Source organism: Cricetulus griseus, chromosome 6 (assembly GCF_003668045.3).
Source record: "Cricetulus griseus strain 17A/GY chromosome 6, alternate assembly CriGri-PICRH-1.0, whole genome shotgun sequence".
Taxonomy (NCBI): Eukaryota; Metazoa; Chordata; class Mammalia; order Rodentia; family Cricetidae; genus Cricetulus; species Cricetulus griseus.
The window spans coordinates 153,316,127-153,332,249 of NC_048599.1; the positions used below are offsets into that span (position 1 = coordinate 153,316,127).

A 16,123-nucleotide genomic window follows, 5' to 3' on the forward strand; every position below is an offset into this window, starting at 1 on the left:
CGCGCGCGTGCGTGCATGCGTGTTCTCGACACACACACACACACACACACCACACTGCCTGATGACTGGCTCATCGACTGCCTTCACAGCTCCAAGGTGCACCTCCCACTATTCCCTGCTGCACCCTTGGCATCCAGAGCCAGAGCCTAGTGGGCAGCAGGCACTCAGCAGACACTTGAGGGTAGATGGAGGCTGGCCCCAAAGCTCTGCCCTCTCCCGAGCAGGACCCCTGTCCTCACAGTGCCCTCCTGTGAGAACCTGCATGGCTGAGAGAGTCTCACCACCTGTTCCCACATAGGCAGTTGTCCTAGGAGTACAGGGGAGAGAACCACACTGGGCACTGGAGGAACTAAAGGGTACTGACAGGACTCTGTGGTTGTGTGTGTAGGTGGCGGGGAAAGCCTCTACCATAGGGCAGAGACAGTGAATGACTCTCTCACTTACTTTATTTGATTTAGGTTGGCTGGTTTGCAGTGCTGAAGGTGGAGCCCAGAACATTTTATTTTTTCTTAAATCAACAGTTTCCCACTAGTCCCCAGTTGTCCAGTTGGACAACCTAACAGAACTTGCAGCCTCAGGGTTTTTCTGGCCAGGTGACAGACCACCAGGCCTAGGAGAAGTTGGAGTGTGGGAAGCAGAGGTTGGACAGCCACCCTTCTGTGCCCTCCTCTTCTCTGGAAGCTGATCCACCTGGCTGGGCCCCTTACTGCAGCACCCTTCCTCCTTCCCATTTCCATCTCTGGCCCCACAAAACCCTCAGATACACATGGTGGTCTCTGTCTTCCTGCTGCCGTGTGTGTGTGTGTGTGTGTGTGTGTGTGTGTGTGTGGTGTGTGTGTGTGTGTGTGTGTGTGTGTTTAATTTATGCAAATAAAACTGCTGTGGAGTTGGTTCTTTGTCCCCATATTCTCTCAGCCATGTTCATCTCCTCTGTCACCCTAACTGCATCAGGACTCCTTTTGCTGGCCCATGTGTCCACTCCCTTGCTGCAAAATCACACTTGGAGATCTTTTTCTTCTTTTCTCATTTGTTTGAATTTATGTTTTTTTGGTTTTTTTTTTTTTTTTTTTTTTTTTGTGTGTGTGTGTGTGTGTGTGTGTGTGTGTGTGTTCCACCCTGGGTGTTATTTATTGGGAGCTATCCACCTCATTTTTGAGACAGGATCTCTCATGGGCCTGAAACTCATCAAATCAGCTAGGTTAGCTACCATGTCAGCCTGTCTCCATTTTTCCATGCTGGGATCTCGATCCTGAGCCATACACCTGGTTCTTCCTGTGAGTGCTGGGTGTTGAGCTTAGTCCTGTGCATGCATTAACTCTCCCTGGAGATCACTGCAGAGCGATCTCCATGGAAGGTTTCATCTGGGGAATTGTTGGTCTTAAGCCATGTGTGCATTTAAGTTAACAAAGTGCAGCTGTCGCCACAGAGGCTGTGGTGGAGTCCTTCCACCACCCACCGCTAGAAGGTACAAAGACTTCTCTTTGAGGATGGCCTAACATCCCATGCTGCAAAAACCTGGGGAGTGAGTTACCCCATGGTTCCACCTTGGATATTACACAGCTATAGCTAAGGAGGGAATTTCCCCACACCCCATCTGTGAACTCTGCATAGGTATTTACAATGAAGTCTTAAAGATCGTGAGACACTTCAAAATGCCCCATAACCAAACAGTTATCTAGGTGTGGGGCTACACAGCTGACATCCCAGCATTCAGAAGGCTGAGGCAGGATGATTGGCAGGAGTTTAAGGCTAATTTGTGCCTCATAGTGGGCCTACATCTCAATATCACTAGCTTTCAGAAAGTACAAGGAAGAACTCCAAATGACCCCCAGGTGTTAATATTTTAAAACTTCACAAGGAGTGGGGTTGGAGACATGGCCCAGCTCTTAGGAGCACTCGTTGCTCTGAGAGGACCTGGGTTCAGTTCCCAACACCCACATAATGTCTGACAACCTCCCAACTCTGATGTCCTTTACTGACCTCTGAGGGTATCAGGCGCACACATGATGCAAATACTCAAGCAAAATACACATAGCCGGGCGTTGGTGGCTCACGCCTTTAATCCCAGCACTCAGGAGGCAGAGGCAGGTGGATCACTGTGAGTTCAAGACCAGCCTGGTCTACAAGAGCGAGTGCCAGGACAGCCTCCAAAGCCACAGAGAAACCCTGTCTCGAAAAACAAAAAAAAAAAAAAAACAAAAAAAAACAAAAAAAAATACACATGTGCATAAAAATTTTTATAATTTATCTAATTTTATTTTATGTGCTTTGGTGTTTTACCTGCATTCATGTCTGTGTGAGGGGTGTTGGATCCCCTGAAACTGGAGTTACTGACAGTTGTGAGCTGCCCTGTGAGCACTAGGAATTGAACCCTGATTCTGGGAGAGCAGCCTGTGCTCTTAACCAGTGAGCCATCTGTCCAACACCATTAAAAAAAAAATTAAAGTTTTTTTAAAAGGGTTGTTATTTCTGAGGACCCAGGTTCAGGACCCAGACCTATAAAGCAGCTCACAACCACATGAAATTCCAGTTCCAGTGTGGTGGGTGGTGGTTACCACCTCTTCCTGCCTTTGTTGGCACTGGACATGTGGTGTACATACTTACATGCAGGCAAGACACCATACACCTACTAATAATTTTTTTCTCTTTCTTTCTTTCTTTTTTTTTTTTTTTTTTTTTTTTTTTTTTTTTTTTTTTTTTTGACAGGGCTGCTCTGTGTGGCCCTGGCTGTCCTGAAGCTCACTTTGTTGACCAGGCTGGCCTTGAACTCACATAGATCCTCCTGCCTCTGCCTCCCAAGTGCTGGGATTAAAGGCGTGCACCATCATCACCTGGCTATAAATAAATCTTTTAAAGAAACATTTCACAAGGAACACACAAAAATACTACCCATGCTTCTCTGCGGAGGCTGCTTTTTGTGAGGAATTTAACTTCTCCAATGGTATTTTGCTTTCTAAATATTTGTCCATTGAAAGCCTTCGATCCTTTTTGCAATCAGGACAATAAATGGAAGTAGCAGATGCAAAGCCTGGGGTGGCAGCAAAGGTCTGGTTTCACAGCTACTCAGGAGGCTGAGGCAGGGGGAATGGAGTGTCCAAAGATAGCTGGGAGACTTTTTAAAGCCATTTCTCAAAATAAAATGTAAAAAGAGAGCTGAGGTATAGATCAGCAGTTGAGCCCCTGCCTAGGCTCCCCCAGTGAGGGGTGGGGTGTGGCTCAGTGGTAGAGCCCTGCTGTAGATAAGGGAGTCTGAGGCTAAAGCCTGCAGCTGGATGGGCACCTCCTTTCCCACACCTGTTTGAGGAGCCTGGGGAAGGGCCACACCTGCCTCCTTCAACTGAGCTGTCTGATGGGTTAGTTTTTTTTTTCTTATCCTTTTTTTTATTTATTTGAGGTAAGTCTCATTTATCTCAGGCTGGCCTTGAACTCACTGCATCAAAGAAGATAGCCTTGAATTCCTGATCTTCCTGCCTCCACCTCACAAAGTTGGGATGACGGGAAAGTGCCACCACACATAGTTTCTGTAGTGCTGGAGATGGAACCCAGGGTCTTGTGCATGCCCTGTGAACACCCCACTAACCGAGCTACAGCCCCACCCTGACGTGTGTGCGCGCTCGTGAATATGTGGAGACCAGGGGACAACTTCAGATACTCTTTCTCAGGTAGCAACTACATCCTGTAGGGAGGTCTCTCCATGGCTTGGTGCTCAGCTGTCAGGCTGGATTATCTGGGTAGTGAGCTCCAGGGATCCCCAGCCTGAAGCGACAAACACCTGCCACCACACCTGGCTTTCTCTGTGGGTTCTGGGAATGCAACTCTGGACCTCCTGCTAACTGGGCAAGCACTTTACCAACTGTGAGTTCCCCCAGGCTTTGGTTTTTGTGTGTGTTTTGTTTGTTGGTGTGTGTGTGTGTGTACGAGTGAAAAAGAGGCTTATCTTTTTGTGCATGTGGTCAGAATATTAACATTTTCTTGGCAATTGGGAAATACACATTTTCAAGGGGGCTGCATCTTGCATGTGAGGGTGCTCATGCGTGTGACTGCAAGCCCCCAAGCGCTGCCTCGCAGTGTGGAGGTCAGAGGACACACATGCAGTTGGAACTCCCTTCCACTCTGTCTGGGGCAGGCCTCTGTTGCAAACCCTGAGTGTGCAGTGACCTGAGCACTTCTTTGTCCACTTTATGGAGGCTCTGGGCTCTGAGCTCAGGTCCTCAAACGTGTGCCCTGTGTATTGTCAGAGGGCAGGGTGAAGCAGAGTTCCACTCTATAACCCCGGCTAGCCTGCAACTTCCCATAATCCTCTTGCATGTTAGGACTACAACCAGGAGATAACATGCCCTTCCTTTGATCTCAGTCCCTTCCTACCCATCCCATAACCCTAGACACACTGTGACCAAGAAGTCCTGCAGCACACAGGTGCCTCCTCCTGAGGCGCTCTCCTGCCCACAGCTCATCCACCCATGAGTTCCCATGTGCTCTGTGTCCAGGGACATAAGGGTCTACTTGAAGCCTCAGGCTCATTATGGAAACCACCCAGACCTCCACTTCATTCCAGCCCCTCTGTCAGAGCTCCTGAAAAGTTTGGGGGCTTGGGAGTAGGGGTGTGGCTCCATTAGTAGAGTGCTCCCCTAGAGTGTAGCACAATTAATCCCCAATGTGGCATAAAACAAGGCCATGGTGGCCCATCCCTCTTGTATCATCATCCCAGGTGCAGCTGTCACACTGAACACATAGAACTGTTGTGTCCTGCAGCACCTGATGGCCTCTGTGCCTAGGGCCACCTACTCTTCATTGGGCAGACTTGGGCTCTGAGACTCTACCTCCGTGAAAGAAGTGTCCCAGCTTGAGCTTCCTCACAGCCCAGGAGAGGAAGGGAGGAGAGGACACACCTGCCCTACAAGCCCTTCCTTAGGACAGCCAGAGGACAGCAAAGCACACTGAGGCCTGGGAGATGGAGACTGAGGTGCGTGCTGTGGTCAGGAAGTAGAACCAGGGCTCAGCCTTCTCAGCACAGCTCCTCACAATCACTAGATCAGGGTGGAAGGGTACTCCAGGCCCTGGCCAGAGGGAAGAAAGGAAGGAGGCCAGGCCTGGCCTAGGGGACTCGTTGTACAGGCTTGTACCAACACATGGCTAAGCCACCAAAGAAGTCCCAAGGAAGAACAAGACACCCTATCAAAGGACAAGGGCTAAACACAGAAGCCTCCATCAAAACAGCTGGGGAGTTTAGTTTTATTATTTGTGTGTGTGTGTGTGTGTGGTGTGTGTGTATGTGTGGTGTGTGAGGTGTTGTGGTGTGTTTTACCTAGTGTATTGTGTATGTGTGGTGTGTATGTAGTATGTGGGTAACGTGGTGTATGTGGGTAGTGTGTGTGTGGTGTGGTGTGTGTTATACAGTGTATTGTGTGTGTTGTGGGTGTATGTGTGGTATGTTGTATGTGTGGTGTGTATGTGGTATTTGTGTCTGTGTGTTGTGTGTGTGTGTGTTATATGTTCTGTGTGTATGTATATAGTGTGGTGTGTGTGTGTGTGTGTGTGTGTGTGTGTGTAAGCCAGAGGTCGGTGTTTCTTGTGTTTCTTGTGTCCCTCTCACCTTTTTTTACCTGAAGTACACTTATTTGGCTAGACTGGCTTGCCATCCAGCCCAAAGAATCAGCTTGCCTCTATCTCCCTAGTGTTGAGGTTACATATGTGCACTGTTGCACCCAGATTCTTATCTGGGTTCTGGAAATCAAACTCAGGACACCAAGCTTGCATAGCCAGCACTTACCTGAGTCAGCCATATCTCCAGTCCAGTATCTCTTAGACTTGAAAACAAAAAATTGTGGCACAAAAACCAAAACAACCACAACCCTCACAAACTTGCTCGACGTTTCCCCTGCTTCATTACATTCAGGATGTATGAAAACAATTTATCTTAATAGCATTAGGATGAACGTCCACTTAATCATTTTCCTACCACTGTTAAATTTTTAATAAAGGATCTCCTGACAGTTTATTTTCTTAAAAGCCCCAGCAGAATACAGTGATTCGCTCAACTCCGGTCCTGGTTACAGACTGCCACAGACATGCACAGTGCCCTAAGGAGGCCATGTGGTAGGGAGGGCTGCCGCCAGGCTCCCTGGCTTGAGTGCCTACTCAGTCCTCAGCTCTGGCAAGGAGCCAGGCGAGCAAGCGAGGAGCAGTACATGTTGCTGAAGGACTAAGGGGATAGACATGGCCAGACCCAGGGCCTCCCTGTCTCCTGTGTCACACAGCAATGTTGGGCAGGAGATGGAGGGCTCCCTGCTCCAAGAGTCAATCACCATGGTGTCTGTCAACAGTTGTATTAGGGTTCTCTAGAGGAACACAACTGATAGAAAGGATGGAGATACATACATACATACATACATACATACATGCATGCATGCATATGGGGAGGGAGTACTAGAATTGCAACAATGACTGTCTACCAATGGAAAATCCAAGAATTCAGTAGTTGTTCAGTCCATGAGGCTGGATGCCTCCGCTGGCTTTCAGTAGACACTGGAATCTCAAGGAAGTGGGCTCTGATGCCAGTGAAGGAATGAACTTGCTGTCAATCGCAAAGCAAGCAGGCAGAGAGAGCATGCTTCCTTCTTCCGTGTCCTTTATACAGGTTATGCCATTCTGGGCCTCCCCTGGGGCTGAATATGGACAGGCCAGACACTGTCCTGACCTCAAAGAGCCCGTGGTGTAATTGTGGAGTTTCCAACCTGCTGGGGTGATGGGCCTCAGTACCCCAACACCATCTGAAATGCTCCAGACCGGATGCACTCCGAGGCAAAAGGTGTGGTCCAGATAAGAAGTGGGTCTTCCCACTTTAAATTATTTAATTTGTTTGTTTGTTTTTGAGACATAGTTTCTCTGTGTAGTCCTGGCTGTCCAGAGACTCACTTTTTAGACCAGACTGGTCTAGAACTCAGAGATCGGCCTGCCTCTGCCTCCAGATCCTGGGACTAAAGGCATGCACCACCATGCCACATTCAAATGATTTAACTTGGAAAAAAAAAAAAGCCCCCACAGTTTTGCTCAGCCATTTTGGTTTTAGTTCATTCCAAGTTTTGTCAAGCTGACAACCAAGAATAGCCATGACAGTAGCCTTGTGACTCTATCCCCAGCCTCAGAGGACATCTGGTCTGGAGTTTTTCCGATGGTGTTAGGGTACTGGGGCCCATCACCCCAGCAGGCTGGAAGCTCCATAATTACACAATAATGGATGATTAATTATCATACTGCAGGCTCTGCAAGGTCAGGACTGTGTCTGTCCTGTCCACATCCATCCCCAGAGAAAGCCCAGAATGATATAAAACCTCTCAGACATCCATAAGCCAGAATGGTGGTGCTTGCCTGGGCTTCCAGGGCAATCGGGGCTACATGGCAACCCCATCTCCAAAGGAAAAGGTGTCTGGGGCAGAGGGAGGCTGGAACTGTAGCTCATTGATAGAGTGCTAGCCTACCATAAATGAGGCCTTGGGTTTGATCTTTGTGGGGCAGGCCTGTCATCCCAGCACTTGGGAGGTGGAGGCAGGAGGATTGAAGTTCAAGCTTCATAAAGAGATTGAGGCCAACCTAGCCAAAAAGGAAGGGAGAGAAGGAGGGAGGGAGAGAGGAAGGGGAAAAAGAAGGAAAGAAGGAAGGAAGGAGTCTTTTTTTTGGGGGGGGGGGTTCGAGAGTTTCTCTGTGTAGCTTTGGAACCTCTCCTGGCACTCACTCTGGGGACCAGGCTGGCCTCAAACTCACAGAGATCCTCCTGCCTCTGCCTCCCGAATGCTGGGATTAAAGGCATTCGCCACCAACGCCCTGCAGAAAGGAGGAGTCTTATAAGGACATTAGCACCTGTGACTGTGCCCTACAGCTCACACAGCACACAACACCCCTAAGCCCTGCTCCCTTGGCTTTGCTGGTTAGCAGTAGTCATGACAAAGCCTCCACGTCTTGGTCCAGAAGAAGGCAACTTTGAGTCCTTTTTCTGAGTGGAAACAGGACAACTGACTTCCCTCTTTAGATCCTTGCTTCCCTTCATATAAATATCAAATATGGGTGGGAATGGGCTATGGCTGACCAGGACATGTTCTCTCTCTCTCTCTCTCTCTCTCTCTCTCTCTCTCTCTCTCTCTCTCTCTCTCTCTCCCTTCCTCCCTCCTTGCTGGGGCCCATCAGCATGGCTCTTAGCTTTAGAGTCAGAGGTAGGATCAGCCTTGTATTATTTGGGAAGGGAAGAGAGAAATGAAGGGCTGTGCTCCTAAAGCATGCCTGTTCATATTTAAGGTTGTGACAGGGAGGTAAGAACATGTCATCCGGGTACTCAAGAGACTGAGGCAGGAGAATCAAAAAAGAGTGTCTATTTTAGTCAATGTTCTGTTGCTGTGAAGAGACACCATGACCACAGCAACTCTTATAAAGGAAAATATTTAATTGGGACTGGCTTAGTTTAGAGCTTTAATCCATTATTATGACAAGGGAGCATGGTGGCATGCAGGCAGATATGGTACTGGAGAGGTAGCTGAGAGCTCTACATCCCAGTTAGCAGGAAGAGAAGGAAATACTGGGCCTGCCCTGAGCATTTGAAACCCCAAAACCCACCCTCAGTGACACACTTCCTTCAACAAAACCACACCTCCTAGTCCCTCAAGTAGCACTACTCCCTAAGGCCAAGCATTCAAATATATGAGCCTGTGGGGGCCATTCCTGTTCAAACCACCTTAGTGTTTTAAGGTGACCACTAGAGAGAAGAGGCAGTCTCTAAATTCTAAAGCAGAAGAGGGTAAATGGAATGAGAAGAAATCCACTCCACAGGAGACGGGGGAAGGATAAGTGCAAACATCCAGTAGCATTGTAGGAGTGATCCCTTGTGAGTTCATGATTACAGTAAATCAAGTCAGCTAAGCTTTCTACAAAAGGCAGGGACTTCAGGGTGGGGGTGGGACTGAGTTCCTAGAGTGATTGTCTAGCATGCATCAAGCCCTGAGTTCAGTCCCAGCCCTGTGTAAAGCAGCTGTGGTGGCACTCTTGGAATCCCAGCACTTGGGAGGCAGAGACGGGAGGATCAGGAGTTTAAGGTCTTTCTTGACTACATAGTAAGTTTGATGACTGAACTAAAACTCACAATCCTGCCTCCTTGGACTCATGGCAACTCTCCTGCCTCAGCCTCCCAGGTGCTGGGATGGTAAGCATCATCCCAGTGAAGTGGGAGCTTCACTCTCTGGCACTGTCACTCAGGCAGTCACCAGCACACTTGGGTGCTGTCTAGCAAGGGTATGCACTGGTAACTTTTCTCATTGTTAATCTCAGCATATCTGACAGATGTGAGTTAAGGGAAGAACTCATTCTGGTTCACTACTCTAGGTGGTGCTGCCCAGCATGTCAACAAAGGCGTGGTGACAGCAGTGTCACCTGGTCACATTACATACAGTCCACAGGTGCTCAGTCAATTTCTCCTTTTCATTCAATCCAGAACCCCCAGTCCATAGGCTGGTGCCCCCACATTCAGGGCGGGTCTTTTGCTTCCATGAACCCAATCTAGAAGCCCTTTCACAGGTGTGCCCAAGTCTTGTCTTAGGGAACTTTAGATCCTGTTAAAATGCCTATGACCCATCACAGGGCCTTACTCTCCCTGGTACATCTACCTACCCTTAGACCTGGCTCAGTGACCGAGGTATTGCACTGAATACTATGAGTGCAGACCTCATTGCCATGGTCTCTACACAAGGCTCATGGTCCAGACAGGGTTACAGCATGTCAAACCAGCGGCAGCCAATATGTGGAGCTAGTAAAATATCTTTGTAATGAGTGGAACCATTTGGGGTAGGTGAGCAGGCAGATACCAAATGGCTTTCCTCGGAGTTCCAGAAAACGGAGAGAGAGCATCTCAGGAGGAAGCCAAGAATCCAGACAGGGTATGACTAATGAAGGGGACCTGTGTGTGTCCCTGTTGTGGCTGGAGCAGAAGAGAGGGGGGCAGAAAGCAGTGTTGGTGGGTGTGTCACTGAAGTCATTGAGGTCAGACGTCCACCTTGGATAACTCTGGCCACTGATTTGAAGGGAAGGTGTTGGGGAAGAAGCAGAGGCTGAAGCAGAGAACAGGTATTAATCATGATCTACTGAGTCAAAACTTCAGATCCAAGTATTCCTGTGGGATTGCAGTCACTGTTTTATCTGGCCACTGAGCATAGAACCTCACAAATGATAGGCAAGTGCTCCACAGTAGTAAAGTGGAACCACACACCCAGCTCCTCATGGGGGATTCTAGACAAGAGCCCTACCTCTAAGCCATACCCCAGCCCCTCACTGGGGGGATTCTAGACAGGGGCTCCACTACTGAGGCATGCTCCCAGCCCCTTTCTGGGGGATCCTAGGGATGTTCACTACCACTTCAGCCCCTCACTGGATTAAACATGTATTATTAGGTCCAAGCTTCATAATTTCCTGGTCTCTGGACCAGTAACACTCAGATATAGGCTTTACTAATCTCCCAACATTGCTCAATTCAATCAACCTAACAGTATTAAGCATCAGTTGGGACTGGTGACTCCAGCACACACCTGTATTCCCAGCTACTCAAGAGACCAAAGCAGGAGGCATGGCTCCAGCTACAAAGCCTCAAAAAACTTGAAAGTTTAAAGTTTAATCATCTACAATTGTGGTCATGTATAAAAGGAGAGTGAGGCTGGGGAGATGCCTGCACACTAAAGAGCACTTGCTGCCCTTGCAGAGAACCTGGGTTCAGCTCCCAACATCTAGTTCCAAGGGACCCACCCAATGCCCTCTTCTGGCCTTTCTGGGTACCACACACATGGTGCTCATACACACATGCAGGCAAACACTCCTACACACAAAATAAATAATTTTCAAAGAAGGAAGAAGGGAATAGATGGATGTGTGTTGTATGGCTAACATGGCTGGACTCTGTTTTCCAGACTTTCCTTGTTATTTTTCCTTAAAAGGCATACAGGTGACTCCCATCAATAGGCTTGTCAATGCTTGTTCTGTCTATAATTCTGACTTGGTGCCAGCCAGGCCTGGTCCAAGGAACCAGGTAGCGTGCCTTGAGGAGCCTCTTCCCTCCACAGCCCCTCTCTGTCCCTCACTCTTGAAATCTCAGTCCAGGCTCCAGACACTTACTCTACCACAGTGGAGTGGGAGTACCTAAGTTTTCTTCTTAAGGGCTAGGGTGGAAGTCGGGGTTGAGACTTGGTCTAATTGCATAGCCCAGGGTGGCCTCAACTCACTATAATCCTCCTGCCTCAGGCCCCTGACTGCTGGGACTAATACATGCATGAGTTACCATGCTGTGCTCTCTCACCCCTTCCATCTCTTTCCCTAAAGCCTCAGCACCTCCATGAATCAGCGAAGAGCCCAGGTTCTTCACTGTCCTCATGAAATGTGGTTGTAGCTCAGTGGCAGAGCACCCACTTAACACAAGTGAGGAGCTGGAGGTGTGGCTCTGTGATCAGCTGAAAGAGTGGGTGTCCCAGACAGGAGTTCTAAGAGGAGATGGTTTCAAGCCCATTCTGCTGCGGAGGAAGCGCTGCTCTCCTAAGCCCAGAGCCACCTCTCTGTGGGTGACACACGGCCCGTGGGCACTCACACCCATGGGGCTGCAGCCAGGACATCCTCCAGAGCAGACAACCCTGATACGGGCAAAGAAGAGTTGAGGAGTTGACCATGAGCGGAAGTACGCTAGCGCTGGAGACTGAGGGAACAGCAAATACACAGGCTTGGAGGCAGGAGTGAGTTTGCAGTTCTGGGGAGCTTGTTAGATAAAGAGGTAGCAGAGGGAGAAGGACGGCGATGGGAATGGAAGATGAAGTGCTTGAAGCCAGGGCTAAAGCTCTTTAGGGGATCATGGGTGAGGATGCAGTTGGTGGAGCGCCTGCCTAGCATGCAGAAAGTCCAGGCTTCCAGCCCCAGCACTGCATAAACCACACGTTGGCCAGGTAAGTGGAGGCAGGAGGATTTGAAATTCACGTTATCACATCCGGTAAATTCAAGGCCAGCCTGGGCTACTTAAGACCCTGTCTCAAATTTTTTAAAAAATCTGTCATCTAGGTGTGTAGCTTGTATGGGGTAGAATATTGTAGCAGCAAACTGTAATTAGGGAGGCCATGGGCCTGTGAGTCTAAACACCCTTGTAGGGTGTGGTGGGAGTGAGGGCAGGGGTGGAGCTGTAGATGGGGGTGAGAGGAGGAGATAGATAGTGGAAACACTGAGGGTGGAGCTTCAGGGCTGATGTCCTTGAGCTGCCTCCTGCAGGTGGCGCTTCCATGAAGACTTTGGGTCAGTAGGCCATGAGAACAATAGTGAGAATCCTGAGGCAAAGAGAAGCCAACAGCCTGAGGCATGTGCATGGTCTCTTATCAGCTGTCTCTGCCGCCCTCCCTTCCTGAGGGAGTTGACCCTGGACAATGGTCAGGTGACAGGCAGGGCTGGGAGGAGGAGTGTGCTGTCCATAACCTCCACAGCCTCAATTTCTGTATGTGTCCATAAATACAGACAAGAGGGAGGCAGGCCCACCCAGCTCAGCACCCAGCAAGCCCTGTGGTGAGCCTCCTCTCTTCCTCTCAGAACCGGAGAAATTATAGGACTGTTAACGGGTGAATGACAGGTGTGTGTGGAAAGCATCCTGGGACACAGAAGCAGCATGAGTAAGTCAGGCATGGAGACACCGGCCTGTCTTCCCAGTTAGTCAGAAGCCTGAAGTACCAAGATCAAGAGTTTAAGGCCAGTCTTGGGAACATGATGAGACCCTATGTCCAAATAAAACATGCAGACAGCCAGGAGTGAAGGTTAATGGGAGAGGACCCACCTGCCTAGAATCCCCCAGTGAGGGACTGGGGTGTGGTCCAGTGTCGATCACCCATTTAAGAGTCCTCCAGTGAGGGCCTCTACCGTGGATTAGTCATAGAGCTCCTGCCCAGCATCTTGGACATCAGGGTCTCATTCTCCTACTGTGAACTGCAGAGTCCAGGCTTGTCGGGTGCACTGACACTAGTCTCCCCGTAGGTGATCCGCACTGACACATTCAAGCACCTCCGGCACCTGGAGATCCTGCAGCTGAGCAAGAACCTGGTGCGCAAGATCGAGGTGGGCGCATTCAATGGGCTGCCTAGTCTCAACACACTGGAACTCTTTGACAACCGGCTAACCACGGTGCCCACACAGGCCTTTGAGTACCTGTCCAAGCTACGGGAACTGTGGCTGCGCAACAACCCCATCGAAAGCATCCCCTCCTATGCCTTCAACCGCGTGCCCTCACTGCGCCGCCTGGACCTGGGCGAGCTCAAACGGCTGGAGTACATATCGGAGGCGGCCTTCGAGGGGCTGGTGAACCTGCGCTACCTCAATCTGGGCATGTGCAACCTAAAGGACATCCCCAACCTCACAGCGCTTGTGCGCCTGGAGGAGCTGGAGCTGTCTGGGAACCGGCTGGACCTAATTCGCCCCGGCTCCTTCCAGGGCCTCACCAGCCTGCGCAAGCTGTGGCTGATGCATGCCCAAGTGGCCACCATCGAGAGAAATGCCTTTGACGATCTCAAGTCGCTGGAAGAGCTGAACCTGTCCCACAACAACCTGATGTCGCTGCCACACGACCTCTTCACGCCCCTGCACCGTCTGGAGCGCGTCCACCTCAACCACAACCCCTGGCACTGCAACTGTGATGTGCTGTGGCTCAGCTGGTGGCTGAAGGAGACAGTGCCTAGCAACACCACGTGCTGTGCACGCTGCCACGCGCCCGCTGGCCTCAAGGGCCGCTACATCGGTGAGCTGGACCAGTCACACTTCACCTGCTACGCCCCGGTCATCGTGGAGCCACCCACAGACCTCAATGTCACCGAGGGTATGGCGGCCGAGCTCAAGTGCCGCACGGGCACATCCATGACCTCCGTCAACTGGCTGACACCTAACGGCACACTCATGACGCATGGTTCCTACCGTGTGCGCATCTCGGTCCTGCACGACGGCACGCTCAACTTCACCAACGTCACGGTGCAGGACACGGGCCAGTACACGTGCATGGTGACAAACTCGGCCGGCAACACCACTGCCTCGGCCACGCTTAATGTGTCAGCTGTGGACCCGGTGGCTGCAGGGGGGGTGGGGGGCGGGGCCCCGGGGGCGGGGGCGGTGCAGGGGGGCGGGCGGCTACACCTACTTCACCACGGTGACGGTGGAGACACTGGAAACGCAGCCGGGTGAGGAGGCTCAGCAGCCCCGGGGGACTGAAAAGGAGCCCCCGGGGCCCACGACCGACGGCGCGTGGGGCGGCGGCCGGCCTGACGCTGCAGCCCCGGCCTCGGCGTCCACCACGGCGCCGGCCCCGCGCTCCTCACGGCCCACGGAGAAGGCGTTCACGGTGCCCATCACGGACGTCACGGAGAACGCGCTTAAGGACCTAGACGACGTCATGAAGACCACCAAAATAATCATCGGCTGCTTCGTGGCCATCACCTTCATGGCCGCTGTGATGCTGGTGGCCTTCTACAAGCTGCGCAAGCAGCACCAGCTGCACAAGCACCACGGGCCCACGCGCACTGTGGAGATCATCAATGTGGAGGACGAGCTTCCCGCCGCCTCCGCTGTGTCGGTGGCCGCGGCCACCGCGGTGGCCGGAGGCGCGGGCGTGGGCGGGGACAGCCACCTGGCCCTTCCCGCGCTGGAGCGAGAACACCTCAACCACCACCACTACGTGGCGGCCGCCTTCAAGGCACACTACGGCGGCGGCAACCCAGGAGGCGGGTGCGGGGCCAAAGGCCCCGGCCTCAACTCAATCCATGAACCTCTGCTCTTCAAGAGCGGCTCCAAGGAGAACGTGCAAGAGACACAAATCTAAACCCGGGCCGGCAGGGACGCAGGACGCCAGCCCGGGATGCTCCCGCTTGCTGCGCAGCCCGGCGGCGCTGGCGGTCCTGCAACAAGAAAGGACCTGGAGATCAGGACAGGGGCCGCGCCCTCCGCCTTGCCGAGTCCTCTGCCCACCAGCCCTGCCGCCACCCTCCAGGGGAGAGGAGCTTCTTCGAGGAGTACCTCCCCCCACCCCAGCCCTCCTTTTATGGCTCTTTCTTTTTTCTTTCTTTTTTTGCAGTTTGACGCCTGTCCTTTCCTCTTACTCCTCCACTCTCAAAACACAAGAGACAGACAACTTCACCAGAGCCCAAGGGGCAACTCCGACAGTGTCCCCGACAGCGAGCTCTACTCGCGGCCCTGGCCGGCCCCACCCGCCCCACAGACTCTTTTGATACTGAAGGGAGGTTTGCGTCACTCACTACCTGCTCTGTAATTACTTTAAAAAAAAAAAAAACATGGAAAAAGTAAAAAAAAAAAATTTTTTTTTTGGTCATGAAAGTATTGAAGACAGAGTACAAAGCCACTGTGGGTGGGACCAGGAGAGAATGGCCAGCCAGTGATGCTGTCCTCCAGGAGGTGGGAGCGGGCACCCCAAAATTACAACTCTAGGACTCCATTGGAGAGGAATGAGCTCATCCAGCACATAGCAGCACTGTCCCATCTTCCTGTCTGCCCTTCCAAGAATGTTCTAGAAGCTTGACTTCTGGCCTTCTCCTATGTGTCTATCTCCATCGACATCTCTGGCTCTTTCCTTTCTGACTCTGGTGTCTGCCCCACACACACACACACTCACACACAAACATCACACAACCCAGAAGGGACCTAGGACTGCAAAGTTCCACAGTGGCTTGGAACAGCAGAACTGTAGGATATTGGAATTCTGAAGACTGTAAATCCAAGGTCACAGTGCTGACAGGGCTAGGTCCCTCTGAATCCTGGCCAGAAAAGCTCTGTCCCAGCCTCTCCGGGTTGCTGGGGCCATCCATGTGTGCCTCCTCAGAGTAGGGGTGCCATCATTCTGTTTTAGGGGCTTGCACATCAGCAGAACCTCTCCTAAAGTGACCATCTGCAGAAACAGTTGTCCAGGAAGGCCAAAATTGACGATCTGAAGGTTAGGGTAGCCACAGAACCTTCTGGGTGATACTACTGAGCAAGTGGTTATATCCCCACAGGGAGTCTTCTCTAGTTCACACACATCCCTGGCTAGTCAGGAGACAGTTTGTACAAGGGAGGTGCATACAAAACAAACAGGTCTGGG

General features: G+C 51.2%; 1 protein-coding gene across 1 annotated transcript in view; it reads left to right on the top strand.

The window, feature by feature from the left end:
* The window catches only part of Lrrc4b (leucine rich repeat containing 4B), an 18,509-nt gene extending 3,658 nt beyond the window's left edge, over nt 1-14,851 (top strand). Inside the window, 2 exon segments of the mRNA XM_035447123.1 lie at nt 13,024-14,144; nt 14,146-14,851. Of these exon segments, the coding sequence (XP_035303014.1) occupies nt 13,024-14,144; nt 14,146-14,851 (1,827 nt within the window).
* The last annotated feature ends 1,272 nt before the right edge of the window (nt 14,852-16,123 follow it).